Here is a 24,845-nt window from a genome sequence, read left to right on the forward strand (position 1 = left end):
ATTCTCAATCCTCTTCGACTGTATCCAGTCCAAGTATCTGGGTAACTCGATTTCTGTAGATCCGAGTTACGTTGAACATAACTCGATTTATAGAGTATCGAGTTACGTTGGAGAGCACTCTGCACAGTTAGATTCCTCTTGGACTGTATCTGGACCAGTCCAAATATCTGGACTGGGTGTTTGAGCCCAGACAACATAACTCGATTTCGGTAGTATCGAGTTACATAACTCGATTTCTCTAGCTTTGAGATACATTGAAGACCATTGTGCATACTTAGATTCCTCTTGGACTGCCTCTGGACCAGTCCAAATATCTGGGCTGGGTTGGGAAGCCCAGTCAACGTAACTCGATTTCATTATAACCGAGTTATGTTGAGAAGAACTCGATATCTCTAGCTTCGAGATACGTTGAAGACCATTGTCCACACTTAGATTCCTCTTGGACTGCCTCTGGACCAGTCCAATTATCTGGGCTGGGTTGGGAAGCCCAGTCAATGTAACTCGATTTAGTTATTACTGAGTTATGTTGAGAGGAACTCGATATCTCTAGCTTCGAGATACGTTGAAGACCATTGTCCACACTTAGATTCCTCTTGGACTGCCTCTGGAGCAGTCCAATTATCTGGGCTGGGTCGGGAAGCCCAGTCAACGTAACTCAATTTACGTATTACCGAGTTTCGTTCAAAAGAACTCGATTTCTCTAGCTTCGAGATACGTTGAAGACCATTGTCCACAATTAGATTCCTCTTGGACTACCTTCGGACCAGTCCAAATATCTTAACTCGATTTCTGTATAAGCGAGTTATTGGCATGTAACTCGATTATTCTAGTATCGAGTAATTCTACTTTAACTTGATGTTCAGGATATCGAGTTACGTCCAAACTAGCACACACAACATGGATTCCTCTGAGATACACTACGCACATTATGGACTCCTTTTAGTCGCAGTACACAGAACTCGATTTCATAATAATCGGGTTATGTGTATGACCAGGCCACTATTTAGTGCTCAAACGTACGAAGCAGCAACTGTTCAACTTCTCAGCGAAAGTTTGGAGAACCAGAACAATGGCTTCTCAATGGCGGAGAGACAACGACGATGGTCCTGCTGATTGGTCCCCACACTTTTTCAAGATTATTCTGCCGAATGCTGTTCAGGAAGGAAAGCTTGTAAGTATGCTTAAATTTATAAACTAGATTCCTCTGAAAATCATATGCTAATACACTTCGTACACTTCATCTTCTTTATTTGTGATTCTTGAAAAAATGTACATTTGTTACATGTAGTCAAAAAAACTTTCATTTTGCAATATGTAGGTTACACTTTAAGAAGAACACAATCACATAACAGAGTACTTTTGCATCGAACACTTTTATATGAACAAAAAATGAAATAGGGATAAGCGCATGGTAGAGATTGAGGAAAAATAAATACAGAGCAAGAGCAGATGGAATTTTTTTGAAAATGTGATACGGCTTATAGGGTCACCACAGATGTATAACTCAATTTAAACTGTGAAACTGTGTCCTGGGATCAAACTAGGATACAGAAATCGTTCACTCTTTTTATCATTTGTCTTTTAGAGTTCACAAACTTATGAAGTGGCTAAGTGGCAAAATTTTGTACGTCTAAATCGAAATCCTGCCCATAAACAAAAGTGGGTCATCTTCAATGTTTCCCCAACACCCCAAGACCAAATCACAGACACATTATCAAAATACAACATTTCCCCAAAAGTTTTTACATTTCAACAACAACAGAGAAATGTAAAATGTTGAAAGCTGTTGATGGTTATTTTGGTTATAAGATTAGGTTGTATAAGAAGCATAAAAATTCATAAGATTTGTTACTGTCAAATATCGAGCCCTTAATATGACAGATTGAGGTTATAGCTATTAAATATAACGTCAATGTTGCATGGGCTGTTATTTTATTTTGTTTGATTTTCTTTTCTTTTTTGTGTGGGGGTGGGGGGCTGTAACTATGGAGTATTCTGCCATCATTCAAACTTTTATTTTTCTAGCATTGTGCATAAGGATTTTGTCTGCTTTTTTGAGCTTTTGGTCATCCAACAAATAGTAATACCATTGAACACTTATGAAAGTAATATGACCTAACAATCACTAAATCCATTTTTCCTGCAATGGTAGCTGCACAACTCCATAGAGCTTGATTGATTGCATGTGTTTATTTCCCTAGCCTGCATTTATGTTATGGAGATTCTTTTTACAGCGGATTCCAGATAAGTTCGTGCCGAAATTTGGAGTGGACCTGTCAGATATGGCCTTTCTCACTATTCCAAACGGTAGAAAATGGAAAGTCAAGTTGACACAACATGCTGGGGGGGTTTGGTTTCAAAATGGTTGGTCCGAATTTGCAAGCTCTCATGGTGTAGCCGTGGGGCACTTGCTGGTTTTCAAATATGAAGGAAATTCACACTTTGATGTACTCATATTTGATGCCACTGCAACAGAAATAGACTATACTTTAGACGACGAACTCCAAGTTCATAGGATCGAAGATGATGAGAGTGATGACAGCTCTGTTGAAATCATCAAACACTTTTATAGGGGAGAGGGTTCAGGTTTGAATGTTACACTTTTGTAAGCAACTGGTTGATTTGTTTAGCATGTTTACTATTAATTTTATGTGCATGACTCATATTTTCAACTCGTTTCAGGATCAGCCCATCCTAAGAAAGACGGTGGTGTAGCTAAAAATCTTGTTATAGCCAATGCTTTTAAATCAGAAAATCCCCTTTTCACTGTTATCATGCGACCATCCTACGTTAATGGCAAGGATCGTGCGGTAAGCTTTTAGCTTCACTAAAATGGAATATTTTTGTAATTTAGAAATGCAACTTCCATTAACTATCATTTTTCATAGATCAATTAGAAAGATTGTCACACTAGATACTTGTGGCTGGACATTTTGTTGGTAATGATTTTTTCTTATTTGTGTTTTTAGGTGAAAAGATGTAGATCAATTAGATACTTGTTGCTGGAATATATTTGTTAAATATCTATTATTGTTCCTTGTACAGAGTTTACCCCAAGACATTATCAACTACTTACCGAGAGACGAGTTTACCAAGGACTACACCAAAGCAAGTATACTCCTTGTCAAGCTCCAGATTGTGGACCGATTATGGCCTGTGAAGCTATACATTTATGAACGAAGTGGGGGTTCATCATGTGTCGTATCAGCTGGTTGGTCTGCATTTGTGAGGGAAAATAGTTTGCGAGTAGGAGATGTTTGCGTATTTGAGCTGATTATGAGGGACGGTGTTGTGTTAAACGTCCACATTTTCAAGTGCCAAGACTAAGTGGTTAGGGTGGATGCAAAGTGATGATAATATTATGTGATGTTTAGAGTGTGTTTACTTTGCAACTTTACTATTCATCCCTATTTTGTTCAACCCAGTTTGCAACTTTATTGATTGGGTACTTTTGTGATGTTTAGAGTTTCACTCTTGGAAAATTTTTAATTACTATGATGAACTTTCATATGTATTTTAAAATGAATGTGATGCTGTATTTTTTTCTGCACTTTTGTTTGGATTTTGGCCTTTTTGCTTGTCATTCAATTATATTACATTGAATGGTGACTCTTGGATTTTATTTTAGGGGGGTCAACATTGTTATTGCTATAGGATTTTGTTGTTTTCAGATGACATTGTTGTATGTTTTGTATATATTGTAACACTTTAATACAATAACACCAAATCTAAAATTTTTAGTCATTATTTTTTATGTTTGCAAATTTAGATGTTTAAAAAATAAGTGAGAAGTTAATCCATCAATTGTGTCAATCAATATAATGTGGCAAATTGAAAAGCTTGATAGCTAAATTTTCAAAATTTCACTTGGTTGCAATTTTTCAAATGTTATAGATGAAATTGGAACTTCTTGTAAACGGTAAGGACTAAAATAGGTACTGTTTTATTCAATGAACTTGATGAATCGTTGCTCAAAGAAAAATATCATTGTTTCCTGAAAAATCTTTGTATCTTACAAATGAATAACACAAAATACTGGTGAAATATGTACCAATACGCTATTTGCAGCCAAATTTTCCACGGCTCCTTTGCCAACTAAAAAACCACGACTAAGAGGACTGTATGGAACTATTCCAATGCCAAGCTCCCTACATGTACAAAAACATTAAAATTCGAGAGAGCATACTCATGCTTCTGGATAAGATAATTAAATTATATTGAAATCAAATCTACACAAAATGGATGATATTTTTTTTTTTTTTGTTGCAGTAGTCCTTCAAAAGAACAGTAGTGTTGCAAACGCAAGGATGAATATAAGGGGAAAATAAAAAAGGAGAGAGATTTAGGATACACGGAAGCATTCAAGACACCAAAATTTATAGAAAAACATCATCTTTGAACTAAACAAACCTGCAAACAACATCTGTCAGACTCCTGTCATAACTGCTGCCATTAACTGCTTATGAAACAAATATTTGCTACAAGTTTTTTTTTTTTTTTTTTTTTTTTTTTTTTTTTTTTTTTTTTTTTTTTTTCTGGGGGGGTGGGGGGTTCCATATGTCTAAACCAATGTTGCACTTTGCAGTTTGGATCAATATTATGTTTCCAGCTGCTTAAGATTCCTAGTTCCAATAGAATAATGGATTCTAAAGCGATAGAATTTTACACAAAAAAAAAAAATACTTCTAAATTTATTGCACATGCGTTCATTTTATTTTATTTGACATAATTAAGATTAGGTTGAGATTAAAAGGTCCCCATTAAAGTAGAACACTGTATGAAATGGTAGAATAATACTATAACAGCTGGGAAATTTGATCTATATTATTTTTCTTTCTCGTTAGTTTCTTTACTAAAAGTTATCTCATTTATATTATGTATTAAGAGAAGTAGCTCTTGAATCTGTACGAATATGTTGCTGCTGAAATGAATCATAAAGGCAAAAAAATGCTATTTGATGTAGGATTTTAGCCATGCAGTTCATATGATATTTACATTTTTGATTCATAAATCATAATCAACATAAGTAAAGTACTTTATTTTATTCAATTATGGCTAGGTACTATTGATAGATTAGACTAAAAGTACAATACAGAATTAAAGGTAATTAAAGTAGAATTAAATTTACTTTCTTGAAAAGATTATGATGGGCAGCTAAACTTGCAACTTGTAACTTTTGGTAAAAGTTACTTGTCATCGGACTGAACGGTTTAATATATATTTTATTTTTTTTGAGAAGATCTTTTGCTTTAATATATATATAATAACAATAAAATAATATTAAATAGATAATGGATATGCATGATTTATTGATTTTCCGACGCAAAAATATATGCATGATTTAAGACTAAAACGAATAGTCAATTCACTTTTTTTTAAAAAAAACCTACTACTTAATGATACTGAGAGTTACAGTAGATGGATTCTTGTGACTTTAAAAACTCAAATAGATTAAGTGTAGGCATATGGGTTTTCAAAGAAATGTGAGTTGATCATATATAAAATGGGGAAGTTTCTTGAAAAAAAAAAAATTGAAATGGGTACGTATTCAAGGAATGCCTTTGGTCTTTACCTCAAGGCCTTGATTGCCCAGTTTCACCAATGGAATTTGGAGTTCGTTCCGTACTGCCATCATTCGAACTGTGTGTTTTTCTTTTCTTGATTATTTTCAATGTCTTAAATATGTTTCTTTCTAGGATAATTTCCCTGTTCAATTATCATTAAATCTCAGATATATATATAATAGTACTAGTAGAGAGGTAAAGAGCTAGAGACTACTGGATGTTTTGAACAAAACTGAAAACGTAATCACTGATGGCAAGTTCAAAGAATTCTAAAGACAGGCACGGATAAGTACCTACTACTACCTAAGACTAGCAGTTCATTTTTACTTTTCCAGTGTCGGTGAGACCGATAGGCAAATAAAAGTATCTGGATAGATGTCTTGAAACAAAACTCGAAAAAGTCATCACTGATGGCTAGGAGGAGTTCATTTTTACTTTTCCCTTAAAAAAAATCGTAGGGGTTCAATTGGATGGTTCTTAGCTACAATTTCCTATCTAGGTGTACTGCATTCAATAGGAAGAGGTATGATTGAATTCAATCGTGTTATATTTTTCTTTGTTTGGGTAAAAGGGTTAGACACTTTAAGGTTTCATAAAAAAGTTTACCAACATAACAGTAACTTTCTTTTTATTACTCAACTTTATATTTAAAATTTGAATATATATATATATATACACACACACACACACATGTGTGTGGACTAAATGAGTTCAAAGTGGGTCATCCATCCCGGCATAAATGCAAGTAATTCTATCATTGTCATAAGGAATCATGAGTCTGGATTATTTCTAAATCCATTTTCTTGAGAAATTTTCATGAAAAAGAAATTTTCATGAAAACTGTGAAACTTACATTTTATTGAAAATCATACCACTAAAAAAAAAAGTAAATAAAAAATATTAAATAAAAAGGCTCCGCATGATTTTTGGAACAACTTAGAAGACTACTTGTAGCAGTCCCAGAATGGCAGAATGATGACACTAGAATTTAGGGCAGCCCTACAAATTTCTTATTGAAGGCACGTAATGCTTACATCACATCACAAAAATATTCATGAACGGCAATTCTTTATGTTAGCTTCAGCACAATACCTTCACCATATTGTACAAGGAAATTGAGGATCAGACACATGAATTGAGGTATCATAATTAACAAGCCCAGTCAACTTGTTATTGTCAATACCACACTAAATTAATGTTGAGAAATGATTACACCTAACAGGAAGATTAAGGGAGAAGAGGTCTATGGGTGAGACCAGTGAAAATAACTCAAGTTCTACAAAATTGAGTAACTCTACAAATAACTCGCTTTATGATGTATCCATTTATGTGCAAGCCATTACACACAGAAATTGCATTCTTGAGATATTCTACTGCAAATAACTCGATTTTACCGGAGTCGGGTTTTGTGCGAGGTAGCCCTATACAGTTGGATTCCTCTTGGACTGCATCTGGACCAGTCCAAATATATGGGCTGGGTGGGTCCATGTGTACAACGTAACTCGATTTCCCAAATATCGAGGAATTTGAATTCTTGTGATTGTCCACTACACAGAACTCGATTCAAGTAGAATCGAGTATTGTGGCAGGCCTACCTTTAAACTTCGATTCGTCTTGGACTGCATCTGGACCAGTCCAAATATCTAGGCTGGGTGTGGAGGGCCCAGAAAAATAACTCGAGTTAGGTATAATCAAGTTATTTGAAATTAACTCGTTGTCTGCAGTATCGAGTTATGAGAAAGCCGTTCCACCATTAACTGGATTCTTGTTATTTGTGCTACACATAACTCGATTTACGGACAATCAGTTTATGGGCAAGCCCTTGTGTTGAAAATTTGGATTGCATGTAACTCGAGTTCTTGAAAATCGAGTTACATGGACATTACAATCTATTACCCATTTTTATTAACTCTTCCCCAGTTCTGCAGAACTTGCAGCTGTCTGAAATTACATCTTCGATTGCTCTCGCTTCATCCGGCTAGAACCCATAATTTCTCGCGCAAATTCTTCGAGGATTTTACATAGTAAGACTCTTTTAACGGTTGTTGTCTTTGAAATTACACATTGTTGGTGCATTATTCTCAAATTTTGCATTTTGATGCTTCACACTTCTATGTCTATGTCTATGAAGATTGTGATGAAATTGGGTGTTTGGCTAGTCAAATGCATTGTTGTTAGTAAGGTTGCCTATGTCATAGGTTGTCTTCCTTCCACAAAATGAACTTGCCAGTGGCTCCATATGTGTGTGGTATAGATATATGCTGGTTGTATGTCTGAACTGTACATTGTGCAATTTATTTTCTGTTTTTTGTAGAAGCTGGTGAAACTTACTACATGTAGCTACGAATTTCGAAAATATGTCAGTTCCTAAATCCACTTGTATGTTTCCTATATAATAAGACTTCTGTTATATACTCTAGGTCTCTAACTTCAAATTATTGACTCGGACCAAAATGCATTACAATTATTGCACCAACTAAACAACCCGTGAATAAGAATATTGTTTTTTCATTGTGTTGTTGTAAACTGCTCTAGACAGTATATTGTGTGCATGATTTTCTACACATGGTATCTAGTTACTCTCCAATTTTTGTTCTCTACTTCAAACTTCATTTTGGTTCTGTTTTTGTGTGAGCTGATCGTGTTTGCACTACTGACCATCGATTAGTTATGGGTCCAAAGAGGACTAAGAGGGGAAAATGCAAAGCTGCATCCGAACCTGAAGTGGTATTTGATCAATTAAGGTTCCTCACGCCAGAAAATGAACAAACCTTTGAAACCTTGATTAAGCGTAGGCGTATTTGGAGAGAAAGGCAAATCAATTTACAGGAACTGCATCCTTTTGTTCGTGAGAATCTACAGTCTAGGCATTGGCGGTCCCTATGTACAAACATACAACCCCCTCCAGTTGACTTGATTAGAGAATTCTATTCGAATCTATCGGTGCATGAGGATCTTGGTGGTCACAAGGTGGCATCGTCCATACGTGGTGTACCGTTTACAATAACTAGGGAGCACGTATCTAAAGCTCTTGATGTACCTATAATTTGTACACCTACTTATCCAAACTCTATGTCTCCTTGTATTGATGATGTTATGGATGTTCTTTGTGGACGATCAAACAATCGGGATTCTGACCGAAGTATTAGCTCAAGTGAGTTGACTGAGCTTAATTATATCTTCTTTAGGATAGCTTGTCACAACATTTTCCCTATCTCTCATATCCATACAATCCCTGTAGACAGGTGTATCTTGCTTTACGCCCTCGTCACCAATAGTTCCATTTGTTTTCCTTCCCTTTTCATCGAACCCATTGTCAAGGTGCGTAGGAGCAAGTATAAGAGGCATGCTTTGTTTTTCCCAGTTCTCATCCATAGGGTCCTCAAATATTTAGGATTAAAGAACTTTCCTTCGCACGAGTTGGTTCACATCCAAGCCCCTATAGGAGCCAAATTTCTGAAACAGCGAACTGCCCAAAAGAAGGTTGTCGACCTCAGTGTTGGTCCATCCAACAGACCACGAGTACGGTCTACTACTGGAGATGTTCAAGATGAGGACATGCATGGAGATCCCACATCTGTTGTTGCCGAGGATGGTGATGATGAGATAGATGTTGACACTGTTGATGCAGCGCATACATGCCCTCTTCCTCCCTCTCTTCATGCTATGATGGAGACCATTATGACGACTCAGGCAACCCATGGTCAGCTTCTACATGGTCTTCTTGCCAAGGTTGGAGCTATGCGAGCGGACTTAGCTCACTATAGATGTCCTGTTCCACCTTCTACACCATCTGACTCTTGATGATTCCCATTGGGCATTGTACCCAAGGGGGGGACGATTTTCAGTTCGTGGTTGCTATAACATATTTGGAGAATTGTATGACAGTTCTATATTTTGTTATTTTAGTGGCAATTTGAAGAACATGGTATCCGTTGAAAGTAATTTGATATATTAATATGATGGTTAGTTTCATGCCCATCGTTACTATCATTAGTATTATTGAAATGGATGTAATGGTCTAAGAATTTTTTATGTTATTATGTGATTCTATATAATATCAAGTAGATCCAAGTCTGTGTGTAAATAACATTTATTTCATAATTCTGTACGATGCTCACGTGTTTTTAGATTATAGTAATTATTAATACAAATGGAAGGTTTGTGAAAGCACAATTCGTTTACAGGTTTTGATATTAACGATGAACCACCTAGGAGATTTTCCTTGGAACAATGGCTGAAGCTATATCTTGACTTCAGGCAACTATTTTTATTGGAGGTTTTGCTGAGCTTACATGTATTTTCCACTAATTGGATATTTTTGTCGATCTTAAATCAGCAATTATATTATTCTGAATTTGATCCTCGCCTGGACTATTCCTCAAGCATCATATTTTCATTACAAAATTTATTGATGAAACCTTGCAGTGCAGACTCGTCGAAAAAGATAAAAGCAACACTTGGCATGACCTCATTCACTCTAGCATTAGGTCTAACGGATTTTTTTTAATCAAATATGAGGAATCCAAACAGGGGAAGCCCCTTACATAATATATTAGATAACAGTGAGCTGAAGATTGATGTGCATGAAATTTATATAATAAAATACTCTCATATTTGCATTTTTGGCCATACTTTTAAGCTATCTCGTGACTGATTATAAAGAATCCTTGTTTTATAGGTGATAAAGGTTTTACATGATAAAGGGAATTAATGAAAGAGAAGAAATAGAAAAATCATTGAAGAAGCAATTCACGTGGAAGTTAAATGCTACAAGATGGGCCCAAAGTCAAGCCAAACTTTGAAGAGATCCAATGAAGTAAAGAATAAAAGAAAAGAGAAGAATGAAAGAAGGCCCAATCCAGGCGTGATGTGTAGTAAAGAATAAAAGAAAAGAAAGATTGAAAGTTAGAGAATGTGAAGTGAAGCCCAATTCTAATGTCCTAGATGTGTGGCCTACAACTAATAATAAATAAAGTCATTGTCCGACTTGTACTAGGAATGTGTCAGGCGGCTTCTCTCTTTTAAGTGGTATAGGTCGGTCTTTGTGTGGTATAAATAAGAGCAAAACAGAAAAATAAGAGGACTGAACATGTAGAGGTTGCGGCTAGGATTGGTGCGTAGGAGCAGAACGTGTTCTTTTTGTCTATGGCTTTTCTCTAGCATTGTGACTATTTCTTTCTCTATTCTATTTGTTTAGTTTAATGATTAGTATTTTATTTTTATGTTTTCTTTCAATTACTATGAGTAGCTAAATTTATAATTAGGGTTGAGGATGAAACCTTGTTAAGGATTATTAGTAATATTTATGTGATTTGATTTTTCTCACAATAATTGTTCTTTAATGATTTAAATTGTTCTTGCTTCATATCAATTGACTAAGATGAGATTCTAGATATGAGTTCAATCATGCTTTTCTCATGATTTAGGATTTGTCTTAATTAATTGAATGCTTGGTTTATTAATTCTTGATTATAAAATCGGATATATCTTGTGATTTGTTTGACTACGGACACAATTTATGATTTGATTTTATACTTAAGAAGCGAAGAAGAACATGCTTTTGATTTTTAAAATAAGGGTTTAAATGATGATATTTTCCATGATAACAAGATTGATTTCTAGATTATCATGTAGTGAGTTGGGAAAAATTAATGATCATAAATATATGCTAATATGACTTACAAGGCGGATTCCAAAACCTTAATTCCTTTCTCTTGATTGTTTACATCTTTTTATTGCTTTATATATTTTTCTTAGTTTAACTATTTGCTTAATTTTATTAATTGCTTAGTTTATTTTATTGTAACCAACCAATTTTCATTTAAACTAGATTAGGATTAATTTGGTTAAGGTTTAATTAATTTTCCTACATTCATACAAGTCTCTGTGGGTTCGATCTCGTTCTTGTCCAACTATACTTCGGTACGGTTCGTACACTTGCGAGTATTTTAAAATTTCACAACAAGTTTTTGGCGCCGTTGCCGGGGACTTGGTTAGGAAAATAAATTAGGTCTTAATTGAATTTTTCCTTCTACTAGTTGTAGTTAATTTTTTTTTTTTAAAAAAAATATATATATATATATATAAAAAAAAACAAAAAAAACAAATTTTTTTTTCTTTGTGCTTGGTGTATGAGAACTTGGATACGTGATAAAGAAAATCATCTTGTTAGTTTTGATTATTCATCCACAATGGGAGAAACTGGAGATGATTCAAAAACTCTTAGGGAGTTGTTCTCACCCATAACCACCAACCCTCCATCTTGCATAGTATTGCCTGCAACCACTGCTGCACATTTTGAGTTGAAGCCGCAGATAATCCACCTTCTTCCTACTTTTCATGGATTGGATAGAGAAGATCCTTATATGCATGTGAAGGATTTTCTTGAGATTTGTGTTACTTGTAAGTTTCAAAATTTCACTGATGACTCTGTTCGCTTGCGTTTATTCCCTTTTTCCTTGAAGGATAAGGCAAAAGCATGGCTTAATTCTCTGTCACCTGGATCTATGACTTCATGGGAACTGTTGGTCACAAAATTTCTCTCTAAATTTTTCCCAATGGCAAAGACCAATGCTTTGAGGAGAGAAATTGCAGATTTTTATCAGGATGAACAAGAGAAATTTTATGAGAGTTGGGAGAGATTTAAGGACTTGATCTTAAAGTGTCCTCATCATGGTTTTGAAACATGGAGACTAGTACAATATTTTTATAATGGTTTGACTCAGACAAATCGTAACATGATTGAGTCCATGAATGGTGGTGGATTTTTGAGTCTTGTAGATGATGAGGCATACAAATTTCTTGAGAATTTTTCTGAAAGTTCACAACAATGGGATTTTTCCAATCGTAAAGAGAGATGTGCCCCTGCAATTAAAAAAGGAGGATTGTATGAAGTCAGTGAAGATTTAGACATAAAAGCTAGGTTGGACAATCTCACTCGTAAGGTTGAAGCTTTAGCTTTAGGTAGAGGGATGAATTCTGTCAATCAAGTTCAAAGTGAAACATGCTCTATTTGTGCTAGTCCTATGCATACAACACAAATGTGTCCTTCTGCAGCTGGGTACCCTGATTTTTATGCTGAGCAAGCAAATGCACTGAATAATTATGGAAAACCATTTGCTAGTCTATTTTCAGAGACATACAATCCAAATTGGAGGAACCATCCTAATTTCTCATGGAGGCAAAATCAGCCTCCCACAAATGTAGGTGGACAACAAGTGCATCAACAAAGTCAATTTCGTCCACCTACTCAAGCATATCCTCCCATTCCTCAATCAACACCTCAGTTTGTAGCACCACCAAGACCACAATCATCTTTGGAGGAGTCTCTCAAAACTTTCATGCAATCAACTAGCCAAGCAATTTAAGAGGTAAAAAGTTCCACCCATTTGAATACTCAAGCTATTTCGAAGTTGGAAAATCAAGTTGGCCAGTTAGCAACCCAAGTTGGAGAAAGGGAAAAAGGAAAGTTTCCTAGTCAACCTATACCTACCCCAAAAGGGCAGTATGCAATTAATGGTTCTTCTAGTTCTACTCATGCACATGAATCTGTTCAGTCTATTGCTACCCTTAGGTTTGGTAAGCAAGTTGATAATCAAGTGAAAATGCTAGAAGTGGAGGATGATGAAAATATTGTGTTAAAGGAAAAGGGAACTCATAGTTCACAGGATGATCATAGAGAAAAGAAGGGCAACTCAACCTCAATTCCAATTCAGGATCTTAGTTCTCCCCTTGATAGGAGGTTTGTTCCTAAAACTCCATTCCCTCAAAGGTTAATCAGTCCTCAGAAAAGTGCACAATTTGGAGACATTTTAGAGGTTTTTAAGCAAGTGCAAATAAACATTCCATTTCTTGATGCAATTTAGCAAGTTCCTGCTTATGCCAAATTTCTAAAAGATCTTGTGACAATGAAGAGAAAGACAAATGTCCCTAAAAAGGCATTTTTGACAGAGCAAGTTAGTTCAATCATTCAGAATAAATATCCAGTGAAATGCAAAGACCCTGGATCTCCTACAATTTCATGCAGGATTGGGGATCATCTCATTGAGCGAGCTTTGCTAGATTTGGGGGCAAGTGTGAACCTAATGCCATATTCAGTATACTTACAGCTAGGTTTGGGGGAGTTGAAACCCAGAACCATGACACTTCAATTAGCTGATAGGTCTGTGAAAATCCCTAGAGGTATTGTTGAGGATGTGCTGATTAAGGTGGATGCGTTCTATTTTCCTATTGATTTTGTTGTGTTAGATACTGAGCCTGCTCTAAATGCCAGTACACAAATCCATGTCATTTTGGGTCGCCCTTTCTTAGCCACATCCAATGCTTTGATCAATTGTCGGAGTGGTGTGATGAAGATTTCTTTTGGGAATATGACTGTTGAGCTTAATATTTTTGACATAAGTAAGCAAGTACTAGACAATGAGGATATATGTGAGGTTAACATTATTGGGAGCCTAGTCCATGATACTTTCCTACAATCAAGTTGTGAGGATCCCCCAAACGCTTGCTTAACCAGTTTTGATTGCAATTTGGATACTGAAAAATCAATTGAGGAGGTCAATGCATTGTTGGATTCTATTCCTCTCTTAAGTATTGATAGCTGGCAGCCAAAAGTGATCCCTCTTCCACTTTCTTCATCCCCATTCCCATCTATTGTAGAACCACCAAAGTTGGGTGACTTTTGGGAACACCAATTGATAAGTATACTTCAAGAGCATAAGGAAGCTATAGGTTGGAAAATTACTAATATTAAGGGTATTAGTGCTTCTATGGTTATGCAAAGAATTCACTTGGAAGACACTGCAAAAGCTTCTCAACATGTTTTTGACCCAGGTAAGTTACAATATCATTGGACTAGTCCATTCATAATATGAATTATTTATCTCCATGGTATTGTTGGGGTTTGGATGGTCCTGTTTATCAGGATTGATCTCCAGTTGTGTTAAATCTTTTTGCAAAAAAAAAAAAAAAAAATTCTTTTTTATTTTCTGATTTTAGATTAATCTTTGTGTTTATTTTCTTGTTTCATTTTATTTTCTTTTGTTCTAGCTGATATTTGACAGAAATTAAAATTTATAACAATCAGCTTGATTAAGGTACGTCTCCTCCTTCTCCTTACCTTACTTTTCCTACTTGAGTTTCTCATGTTGCATATTCATATTTTGCTCTCTTTTCATTCAAGACATATATTTGAGAGTATCATTTTTAACATTGAGGACAATGTTTGGTTTAGGTTTGGGGGGGATGCATATAGATTTCTATCTTTTTGTTTTGTTTAGTTGTGTTAAAAAAAAAAAAAAAAACTTTTGCCTAGCTTGAGGTTTATGTTTTGAGTTCATTATACTACTCTTGCTTAAAGAATTTCATTGCTTTCATGCTCAATTCATTGCACATGCACGTAGCCACTCAGACACAACTTGTTGTTGAAGGATAAAAATGATTAGAAAATCTTGATGATAATAATGTGGAGACTGTAACCCCTGTGAGTTTTGAGCCAATCATTATTTTTGGAGGGTTATTTATTGTTTCTAATCTTAAAATTCATTTGGAAGTGCATAACATATTTCCCTTGTTGTAGTCTCATTGTTTTTTTCTTTTGGCCAAAAAAAAAAAAAAATGATTTTATGCCACACTTTAATCTTTTGAAGTCATTGATGTTGAATGAACTATACTAGTCTTTGAGAGATGAGATTAGGCCATTTTTGTCTACTTTGAGCCATATATGTATTTTTCTTTTTTTTGATACATTATCGCTAGTCACCCCGTTGAGCCTTTTAATTAGCCTTTCTTTCTTAAAGCCCTTATCCATAGTGTTTCAAGATTGAATTTGATCAATTTGTTTCAATGTGGTGGTTTGTAAGAGAATTCAAAGAAAGAAAGAAAAATTCAAAGAAAAAAAAAAAGAAAAAGAATTGAAAAGAGAAGAAAAAAAGAAGAAGGGAAAAGTGTCAAAAAGAAGAAAATAAAAAAGGTTCTCATCAAATTTTGAGAAGTGAAATGTAAGGAAGAAGTACTACTTTGAAGAAGAAGAGTTGAAAAAAAAAATGCTGAATGAAAATTCCAAAAAGAGTTGACATTCCGACAAATCTTGAAACACTTCTTATATTTACCTTTACCCATTTTTATTTCATTCCCTTTACTTTTACCTTACATTACGTCCCAATAAAGTCCTTATTTGATCTTGAAGATTGTGTAGTTCAGATATTGATATGACTGAGAAGAAAAAGGTGTGGTATAAATTTTTTTTGGCATCCTTTCATGAGACTACTTGTTCTTTCTTGATTAAGCGTTTTTCATGGGATTTATATGTGAGGTATTTGATTTTGCTTACATTATTCCGCTCACATATATTGTTGAGAGTGTTACACCCCATTTCAGAGTGATTTCAATTGTTGAGTGATAACATCGGAAAGATTTGAGTTGAAACATACTTTCAAATAGAGATTCGAGTCAAGTTTATTCTAAAACTAAGAGTATGTTTGGGTTGGCTACCACTTTTCACTCACATTGAGTTTTGATGGCATGAGAAATTTCTTTAGCATTTATAGTGTTTTTGAACTTGAACTAATCCGCTTTGCAAAAGGCAATTGAAAAAAAAAAAATTTTGATTTTCTTTGTTCTGTTTATTTATTTATGTATTTTTTTTAGTATTCATTCTCAGAATTTTGTGGTTAAATTCCCTGCAAACCCTCACGAGACTACAACTCGTCCACTAGTGTAAGCTAGGGGTTTAAAGGCTTGTTGCATACGCTAAATGCAATCAAAAATTCCAGCGAAAGTGGATTAGTTAGGATTTCCTTTTTCTTTGTTTTGTTTTACTCTTTATCTGTTTTGCTCGAGGACTAGCAAAATGTTGGTTTGGGGGTATTTGATGTGCATGAAATTTATATAATAAAATACTCTCATATTTGCATTTTTGGCCATACTTTTAAGCTATCTCGTGACTGATTATAAAGAATCCTTGTTTTATAGGTGATAAAGGTTTTACATGATAAAGGAAATTAATGAAAGAGAAGAAATAGAAAAATCATTGAAGAAGCAATTCACGTGGAAGTTAAATGCTACAAGATGGGCCCAAAGTCAAGCCAAACTTTGAAGAGATCCAGTGAAGTAAAGAATAAAAGAAAAGAGAAGAATGAAAGAAGGCCCAATCCAGGCGTGATGTGTAGTAAAGAATAAAAGAAAAGAAAGATTGAAAGTTAGAGAATGTGAAGTGAAGCCCAATTCTAATGTCCTAGATGTGTGGCCTACAACTAATAATAAATAAAGTCATTGTCCGACTTGTACTAGGAATGTGTCAGGCGGCTTCTCTCTTTTAAGTGGTATAGGTCAGTCTTTGTGTGGTATAAATAAGAGCAAAACAGAAAAATAAGAGGACTGAACATGTAGAGGCTGCGGCTAGGACTGGTGCGTAGGAGCAGAACGTGTTCTTTTTGTCTATGGCTTTTCTCTAGCACTGTGACTATTTCTTTCTCTATTCTATTTGTTTAGTATCTTGATTAGTATTTTATTTTTATGTTTTCTTTCAATTACTATGAGTAGCTAAATTTATAATTAGGGTTGAGGATGAAACCTTGTTAAGGATTATTAGTAATATTTATGTGATTTGATTTTTCTCACAATAATTGTTCTTTAATGATTTAAATTGTTCTTGCTTCATATCAATTGACTAAGATGGGATTCTAGATATGAGTTCAATCATGTTTTTCTCATGATTTAGGATTTGTCTTAATTAATTGAATGCTTGGTTTATTAATTCTTGATTATAAAATCGAATATATCTTGTGATTTGTTTGACTACGGACACAATTTATGATTTGATTTTATACTTAAGAAGCGAAGAAGAACATGCTTTTGATTTTTAAAATAAGGGTTTAAATGATGATATTTTCCATGATAACAAGATTGATTTCTAGATTATCATGTAGTGAGTTGGGAAAAATTAATGATCATAAATATATGCTAATATGACTTACAGGCGGATTCCAAAACCTTAATTCCTTTCTCTTGATTGTTTACATCTTTTTATTGCTTTATATATTTTTCTTAGTTTAACTATTTGCTTAATTTTATTAATTGCTTAGTTTATTTTATTGTAACCAACCAATTTTTATTTAAACTAGATTAGGATTAATTTGGTTAAGGTTTAATTAATTTTCCTACATTCATACAAGTCTCTATGGGTTCGACCTCGTTCTTGTCCAACTATACTTCGGTACGGTTCGTACACTTGCGAGTATTTTAAAATTTCACAACAAAGATAATAAACATCGTGAAGTTTAATGTTGTTGTGAAGGACCAAACACGGTTAAACAGATATAACAGTGAGCTTGAGCCACTAACATCAAAGTTCTGAGAGTAAAGTGGTGCTTTCAACCTGTAAATGTGTATGGGACGTGATTGTTTGAGAGCTCAATTTCAGTGTTCAAGATGGTTTTACCATGTGCAATCTCTTCTAACCAACAGTCACGGATTATGAGAAGAGTGTTTTGACTACCATTCTTGAAAATGACCAACGATAATGAACACCCTGATGTTTAATGTTTTTACGAATGACCAAACACAATTAAACAGATATAACAGTGACCTCAAGCCACTAACATCAAAGTTCTAAGAGCAAAGTGGTGCTTTCAACCTGTAAATTATTATGGCACGCGTTTGTTTGAGCGCTTAGTTTCAGGGTTGAACATGGTTTTACAATGTGCAATCTCTTCTAACCAACAGTCACGAATTATGGGAAGAGCGTTTTGACTAGCATCCTTGAAAATGACCAACGATAATAAACACCCTGATGTTTAAGATTTTGTAAAGGACCAAGCACAATTAAACAGATATAACCAGGAGCTCAAGCCACCAACATCTAAGGTATAACAGATGTGGTATTCAGTCCAAATTGGGCCTCGCTTCAAACCGACAAGTCTTTGACCACGATGTTTGATCGAATAGTCGAGTAAGTAGGTATTCCCTCAAATGCAATGTCACATTAATTGGCTACGATTACAAGAGAAATTTCAGTGTTTCAGCCTGTGGCGCTACGTAATTTGTAAGAGTGATGGTTCTGAGACCAAAGTGATGCTTTTAACCTGTAAATGTTTAATGACCAAAGATAATGAACACCGTCATATTTACACACCATGATGTTTACAGACATTCAAAATGACCAAATCACAGAAAACACTGTGATCTTCATAATTTGTTTTGTGAAAGACCAAACATAATTAATAAATTAATATTGCGAACTTGCTGGTGAAAGACAAAACACAATTAATATAGCGGAGTTTGAAGGTGACCAAGTTCCAACTCTAAACACACGTCACCAACCTGCCTCTGTAGCACCAACTGTAGTCATATCAAACTCCTTCAATCGCAGCACATGCGCCAACAGACGCTGCTGCTTAGTCAAGTCATGTTCGGTGCTCTACACGATGTGGATACCCAGGTCGACACTGTTTCACACCCACACTCACGTGAATACAGAATTGTGAAATTGGATGCACAGATGTCTCATTTACATCTACTATTGCAACTACTGCCCACCTTTGATGTGACATTAGGAACATTTAAAATCCTGTTCATATAGCGTTTTTCCTGAAGGGTTTGACATGACAAGCCCTAATAAGTGAAATTGTAATGCCTGGACCGTGAAATGAGGTTATAAATGCACCAATGATATAATGTTAACTTTCTACCCCGCTAACTTCGTAGATTGATTAAGCTATGAGTTACAATGCCTCAACATCAAATCGTACAATGCGAAACAAGTTTGGACCTACTTCAACAAATGCATCATCACAAGTTCCAACAGATCAACAACTACATACATACACAGACCACTATGGAGGAAAATGAGTTGGAAAGAAGAGAGATTTCGTTAATATACCAATATACACGTATGAGAGTCTTGGAAGCGTCGGACACATCATGGTCGACAAACCTACAAAACTAAGTACAGATACCACCGCAATAGAGTTCACTATAGCAGAACCACCATGGTCAACCTTATACGAGAAGAGGTGTGAGTTAGAGGTGTATTATCGATGGCATGGGTTACAAGTTCCTAAGGCACGCTCTGCCGAGTTACCTAGAGATGAACTTGCCAACATACTTGCTTGTCTTGAACAAGAGAACAATCAAATGCAGAGGCGACTAGACCGTTTTCACGCAATCCAAAAAGCTAGGAAGCATCTAAAGGGGAAGGCACAAGAGCGAGCCATGAAGTCTATTAATGAAATTACTGCGTTAGATGATGAAACAGATATTTCAGACTTCTCAGATTCAAGCAATGATGATTTCCAAAAATTTCTACCTACGAACATTAGACGTTGTTGTTAATGTCTACACATTATGTGCAATACATAATGTTATTGTTAATGTGTGACAAATGATGATTATGTATGTTCAACTTTTGCAACTCTAAAGATTAACTGTTTATTACTTTTGGCTAAGTTTATGTAAAATCACTTTCTCATTTTTTTCATACGTGTTCTTTGTTGCTACATTCAAGTAATGTGGGTCATGGACGGACAATGTCCTTTGCTTTGTAATGTAGGGAAAACCTTAGGAAGTGAAATGCCTCCAAATTATATTTATTGCACATTACTTGTAGGAAAATTTAATAGATTCAATACATACAGACTGATCCAAACCACATAGACCAACCACGCATATGATTCAATAATACGAATAATTCCTTTATATGAGTTGTTTGAGTCACGATATAATATGCACGTATCTGTGTATCTTAGTTGTAATAGTGTCCTACTTTATATAGATACATTACATAAAGACTCGTCCAAACCAGACTAACCACTCACTTCCTGAAAATCCATATGGCTCACCCAACACACTCCCACAACGATATTTGGTTTGCTTAAAAATAGGGTAAAGGCCTAAAAGCCCGATCAGGCTTTAAAATGTTTCATTCAAGTTATTGGTTTGTTGTAGCATTGCTTGAAAGCTCCCTAATATTGCAATTGTGATGATCGGAAGCCATTGATGTAAAACTTGGAAGCATAGTTTTCTTCATGTAATTTTACATTGATGTTGAGAAAATGTAACTACATTTTCTACCTGCAAAGACTCCCTGGAAAGTTTGTAGGGAAACAGGGGGATAAAACTCTCTACTGTTGCTACATTCACTACTCGTAATACTAGCATTTGGCAAGTGAGGTTGGAAAAGGCTAACACAGCTCGGCACTGTTCGGCGAAGTCATGTTCGCAGTTCTGCATGTGCTGCTCAACAACTCGACACTATTGAACCCTGTCCAGTCATATCATCCATGCTCACGTGAATAAACAGATATGCAATATTTTGCAATGCACTATTTTCAAGGATGTAGAGGACCCCTCAAAAGTGTAAGCAAATTTTTGGGGGTAAGTTGTCCATCATTGCTACACTTGATTGATGTAGTTCTGCATGTGATACTCAACATCTCGAAACTATTGAACCCTGACCACATGTACCCATCCCCACTCACGTGAATACACATATGTGCAACCCTTTGCAATGCACCGTTTTCGAAGAGGCAGAGCATCCCTGAATTGGTTATGCATCAATTTTGGGTGTGAGCTGTCCACCATTGCTACACAGATGTTGTTCGTAGTGCTACATGTGCTGCTTAACAGCTTCGCACTGTTCAACCCTGTCCAGTCAATACATAGATATGCCTTCTTTTGCAATGCACCGTTTTCAAGGATGTAGAGCATGGCTGAAAAATTTATGATACATTGAACACAACTCAGTACTGTCTCGACAAGTCATGTCAGATGAAGCACAGGAATTCTGAATAGTTTTGAACAAGACATACCAAACTGGTCAGAGAAAAGTCTTAAAACCACATCCATCAGAAATAAACCATAGTAGTGATCAAAGTCCCTAATTAAATATAAGCATAAACATCACTAGTTTAAATTTTAAACAGGTTATCCTTGTCCAAACTCTGATGGTCAACCAAGTGAAATATTGAGACACTAATCACAACAGGAGTCCTTTCGATCACCTCAAAGACACAGACATCTCCTTTTTCTAAATTATTGTCTTTCGAAAATGCAACCCAGCCTTCCCCGAATCTCATTGCTTAATATGTTTTAATGGAGGGTAATAGCACAAGACATTGATGTGTGACAAATTGCTTCCCAATAATATACTTGCTTCCCATATATGTTTCCAAGCCATATTTAAGAGAACATCATAATCACATTATGTATAAAAGCTCACCATATTATGTGGCCACGAGATACCCATGAAAGAAGGATTTTTAGGGTTGAACTTTTTGGCTGCTTGGATTGCTCTCTCTCTCTCCCTCTGGACATAATCGGTAATTTTTTAAGAACAAACTTTTCTCTGACTTCATGTTTTATGGGTTTGTACATTGAGGAAGAAATGTTTGTATCATCTTCATCTAAGTTTTTGATATTTTTACCTGATGATCTTCCAATTTACAATTCTTCCTAGGTGGATATTGAATCTCAATGGCAGTCTTATCAAATATAACAATATGGAAGCTTGAATTTCCTTCAACCATAATAGATAGAATGGTATTCAGCGAAATCCTGCCAACCATTACAAAACCAAATGTTGTTATCAGCTTTCTTCAATCACACTTGCCAAATTCCACCATAGGGAGCAATGACTGTAGCTACGGTGGATAGCTCAGTATTGTTGAACCCTGACCAGAAGTACCCATCTACACTCACGTCAATACACATAGCAGCGCAAAAAATATTGTGCATCAATTTCGGGTGTTATTGGTCCTATTGCTACATTGATGTTCGTAGTGCTGCTTAACAGCTTTTCACTGTTGAACCCTGTCCAGTCATATCACCTACACGCACGTCAATACACAGCTATGCATCCTTTTGCAATGCAGCATTTTTAAAAGATGTACCTATAGCATCCCTGAGAAGTTTATGATACATTTAACACAGCTCAACATTGTCTTGTCAAGTCATGTCAGATGAAGCACATCAATGTTGAATAGTCTTCACGTGAATAAATACGCAACCTCTTTTGCAGTACACATCACCAGCCCGCTACTGTAGTACAAGCTATAGCCATATGAAACAGCTACCTCAATGAATCACATTCACCAACAGACGCCACTGAACAATATACTGTCAAGTCATATCATCTTTATTCACGTGAATACTTATAGTCACATCCACCTGAATATTTGCCCTTGCAAAACCCCTATATAAAGTCCCATTTACATCTACCCTTGCAAAACATCTACACATACCGAAGTCCCATTTACATACATCTACCCTTGCAAAACTTCTACACATACCGATCTAAAGTCACATTTTCCAATGTCAATGCGTAATTGGATGCTACCTCGTTTTCCAAATAACTATAGAACGCAAAGAGATTCTGACGAGAGGGAATACTATGCCGGATTACAACAGGAGTGGGACTTTCGCGTGAACAAGTCCAACGCTCTGCACAATGATCTCCTGCAACTCGGAGCGCTTCTTGTCGAGCGTAGCTCGCTCACACTGCCACGACAAAACATGCACCAATATGAGCGTGCAGTGACGAAAATAAAAAAAGAGAACAATCTTATGATACTTCGTAGGTCCAGGTATCATATGCTACAATTGGCGGAGGAGCAAGCCATTGCAACAAACAAGCAACTCACTTCGGCAGAATGTAACAATGTCCTCAACTACGAGGACTACCTATCAGAATGAATGCCACTGTGGTGTGTGTGTGTGTGTGTGTTATGTCTATGGTTAAGTTAATAATGTTAGTGTAAGTTATTTTATGTTTTCTGTGTTATGTCGTACGTGCTTATTGAAAAACATCATGTGTGAGAATATTTGACTTTTATGACTTATGTGAGAATAATCTACATTACGAATAACGTGCATGCTTCTCATAATTAATAATAAGGTTTACATAGTACAAATGCAACCATACATATAACACATAGTTAAGCAAAATAGTTCTCCAACAAAATCTAATTACACCACGACACGACACAATTACTCTTCATCTGACATCTCCACGTCTGACTGATAAATGGGATCAGCAAGAAGTGATTGCATGAACTGTGCATGCTCGTACCACCCTTCCTGCACTGACTCTCGAATCTCGACTTGGGTCCGATATCGATTAAGACGTATCTTCATTCGATTATTTTCTTCTCTTATGCGGTTCAATGCTTTACGAAGTTCGTCGATGCTGTCTCTGGGCATCTGTGATGCGAGTCGCCGAGGCACTGGCAACTTAAAACCAACCAACTCATCATAAAACATTTGTTGTTCACGAAATAATCAAGCCCACTCCTGTCTCATGGTATTGTGAACGTAAGCACTATTTTGCAAATTCGGATTGATTGGATAGCTGAACTCATCTTCCAATACCCAACAATGACCCATAGCAGTGAACACATCATGAGGCCTATAGAGTTGTGGGTTGCCAGAACCAGACATTGACACTGAATACAATAACACCAAATGATCAAGTTAACAGTGTGTATCAACTGTTGCTAAATAATGTAATCCTGCATAGAATGGTACACAGCAAAGACATTCATAAAATTGTGTACTATTGCATGCTAAAAATGAAATACTAACACTAACACCAACATTTGACCATAAAAAATAGACATTGTTGGTAATGTCTACACATTGTCTTCAACACTAAATGTTGTTGTAAATGTCTGACCAATGATGATTATGTGCAATACAAAATGTTGCTATAGTAAAGAAATTATTTCATTCTCTTCTGACCAACGTTTACTACAACAAATAACCAAAATCACACCAATGTACTTACTTCATATTCATTCAACCTAAAAAATCAAAATTTAGTACAATATCAAATGAAAATAACATTGCCCTAAAATTGTGATGTGAATTTTTTACCTGAGGTGATACAAATTTCAATTGAGTTTGAAAGCCGCTGTTGATCCGTGGAGGAGTTCCAACTCAGTTCAGCAGAAAGCGTCCTCAGTTCAATAGAGAGCAAGGCACACTGAGTGGGAGAAGGTGTGCAGAAATTATAAGAGAATAACTCAACTTTACGGATATCAAGTATACTTTATAACTCGATATTACAGGAATTGAGTTACATTGAAACACTCCACCTGACACAAAGACAGTACGAAATCAGGGTTTATAACAGCATAACTAACTCGATTTTTAAGTAATCGAGTTATGTAGAGATTCAAAAAAAAAAAAAAAAATGCCAGCAGTGCGGGAAAAACCTGTATATAACTCGATCATAGGAGTATCGAGTATTTCATATAACTTGATTTTAGTATTATCGAGTTACAA

General features: G+C 35.6%; 3 protein-coding genes, 1 long non-coding RNA gene and 1 other non-coding gene across 5 annotated transcripts; 3 read left to right on the top strand and 2 right to left on the bottom strand.

Annotated features, from left to right (window-relative positions):
* Positions 1-1,069: 1,069 nt before the first annotated feature.
* Positions 1,070-3,327, top strand: LOC126708411 (B3 domain-containing protein At4g01580-like). The gene is made up of 4 exons (XM_050408204.1): positions 1,070-1,171; positions 2,235-2,586; positions 2,683-2,810; positions 3,046-3,327. The coding sequence occupies exons 1-4, from the start codon at positions 1,070-1,072 to the stop codon at positions 3,325-3,327; spliced, it is 864 nt and encodes a 287-aa protein (XP_050264161.1).
* An 8,431-nt stretch (positions 3,328-11,758) lies between these two features.
* Positions 11,759-12,934, top strand: LOC126708412 (uncharacterized). Its single transcript, XM_050408205.1, has one exon. It carries the CDS (start codon positions 11,759-11,761, stop codon positions 12,932-12,934), a length of 1,176 nt encoding a protein of 391 aa, XP_050264162.1.
* Positions 12,138-12,246, bottom strand: LOC126710644 (small nucleolar RNA R71). The gene has a single exon (XR_007649706.1). It is a non-coding gene; the product is annotated as a small nucleolar RNA R71 (small nucleolar RNA).
* A 237-nt stretch (positions 12,935-13,171) lies between the features above and the next one.
* On the top strand, positions 13,172-14,626 carry LOC126708413 (uncharacterized). Its single transcript, XM_050408206.1, has 3 exons — positions 13,172-13,384; positions 13,433-14,399; positions 14,616-14,626. Exons 1-3 carry the CDS (start codon positions 13,172-13,174, stop codon positions 14,624-14,626), a joined length of 1,191 nt encoding a protein of 396 aa, XP_050264163.1.
* An 8,792-nt stretch (positions 14,627-23,418) lies between these two features.
* Positions 23,419-24,505, bottom strand: LOC126709624 (uncharacterized). Its single transcript, XR_007649447.1, has 2 exons — positions 24,435-24,505; positions 23,419-24,004 (listed from the first exon to the last, which is right to left on the bottom strand). It is a non-coding gene; the product is annotated as an uncharacterized LOC126709624 (long non-coding RNA).
* Positions 24,506-24,845: the final 340 nt, after the last annotated feature.

Source organism: Quercus robur, chromosome 12 (genome assembly GCF_932294415.1).
Source record: "Quercus robur chromosome 12, dhQueRobu3.1, whole genome shotgun sequence".
In the NCBI taxonomy this organism is placed as follows: domain Eukaryota; kingdom Viridiplantae; phylum Streptophyta; class Magnoliopsida; order Fagales; family Fagaceae; genus Quercus; species Quercus robur.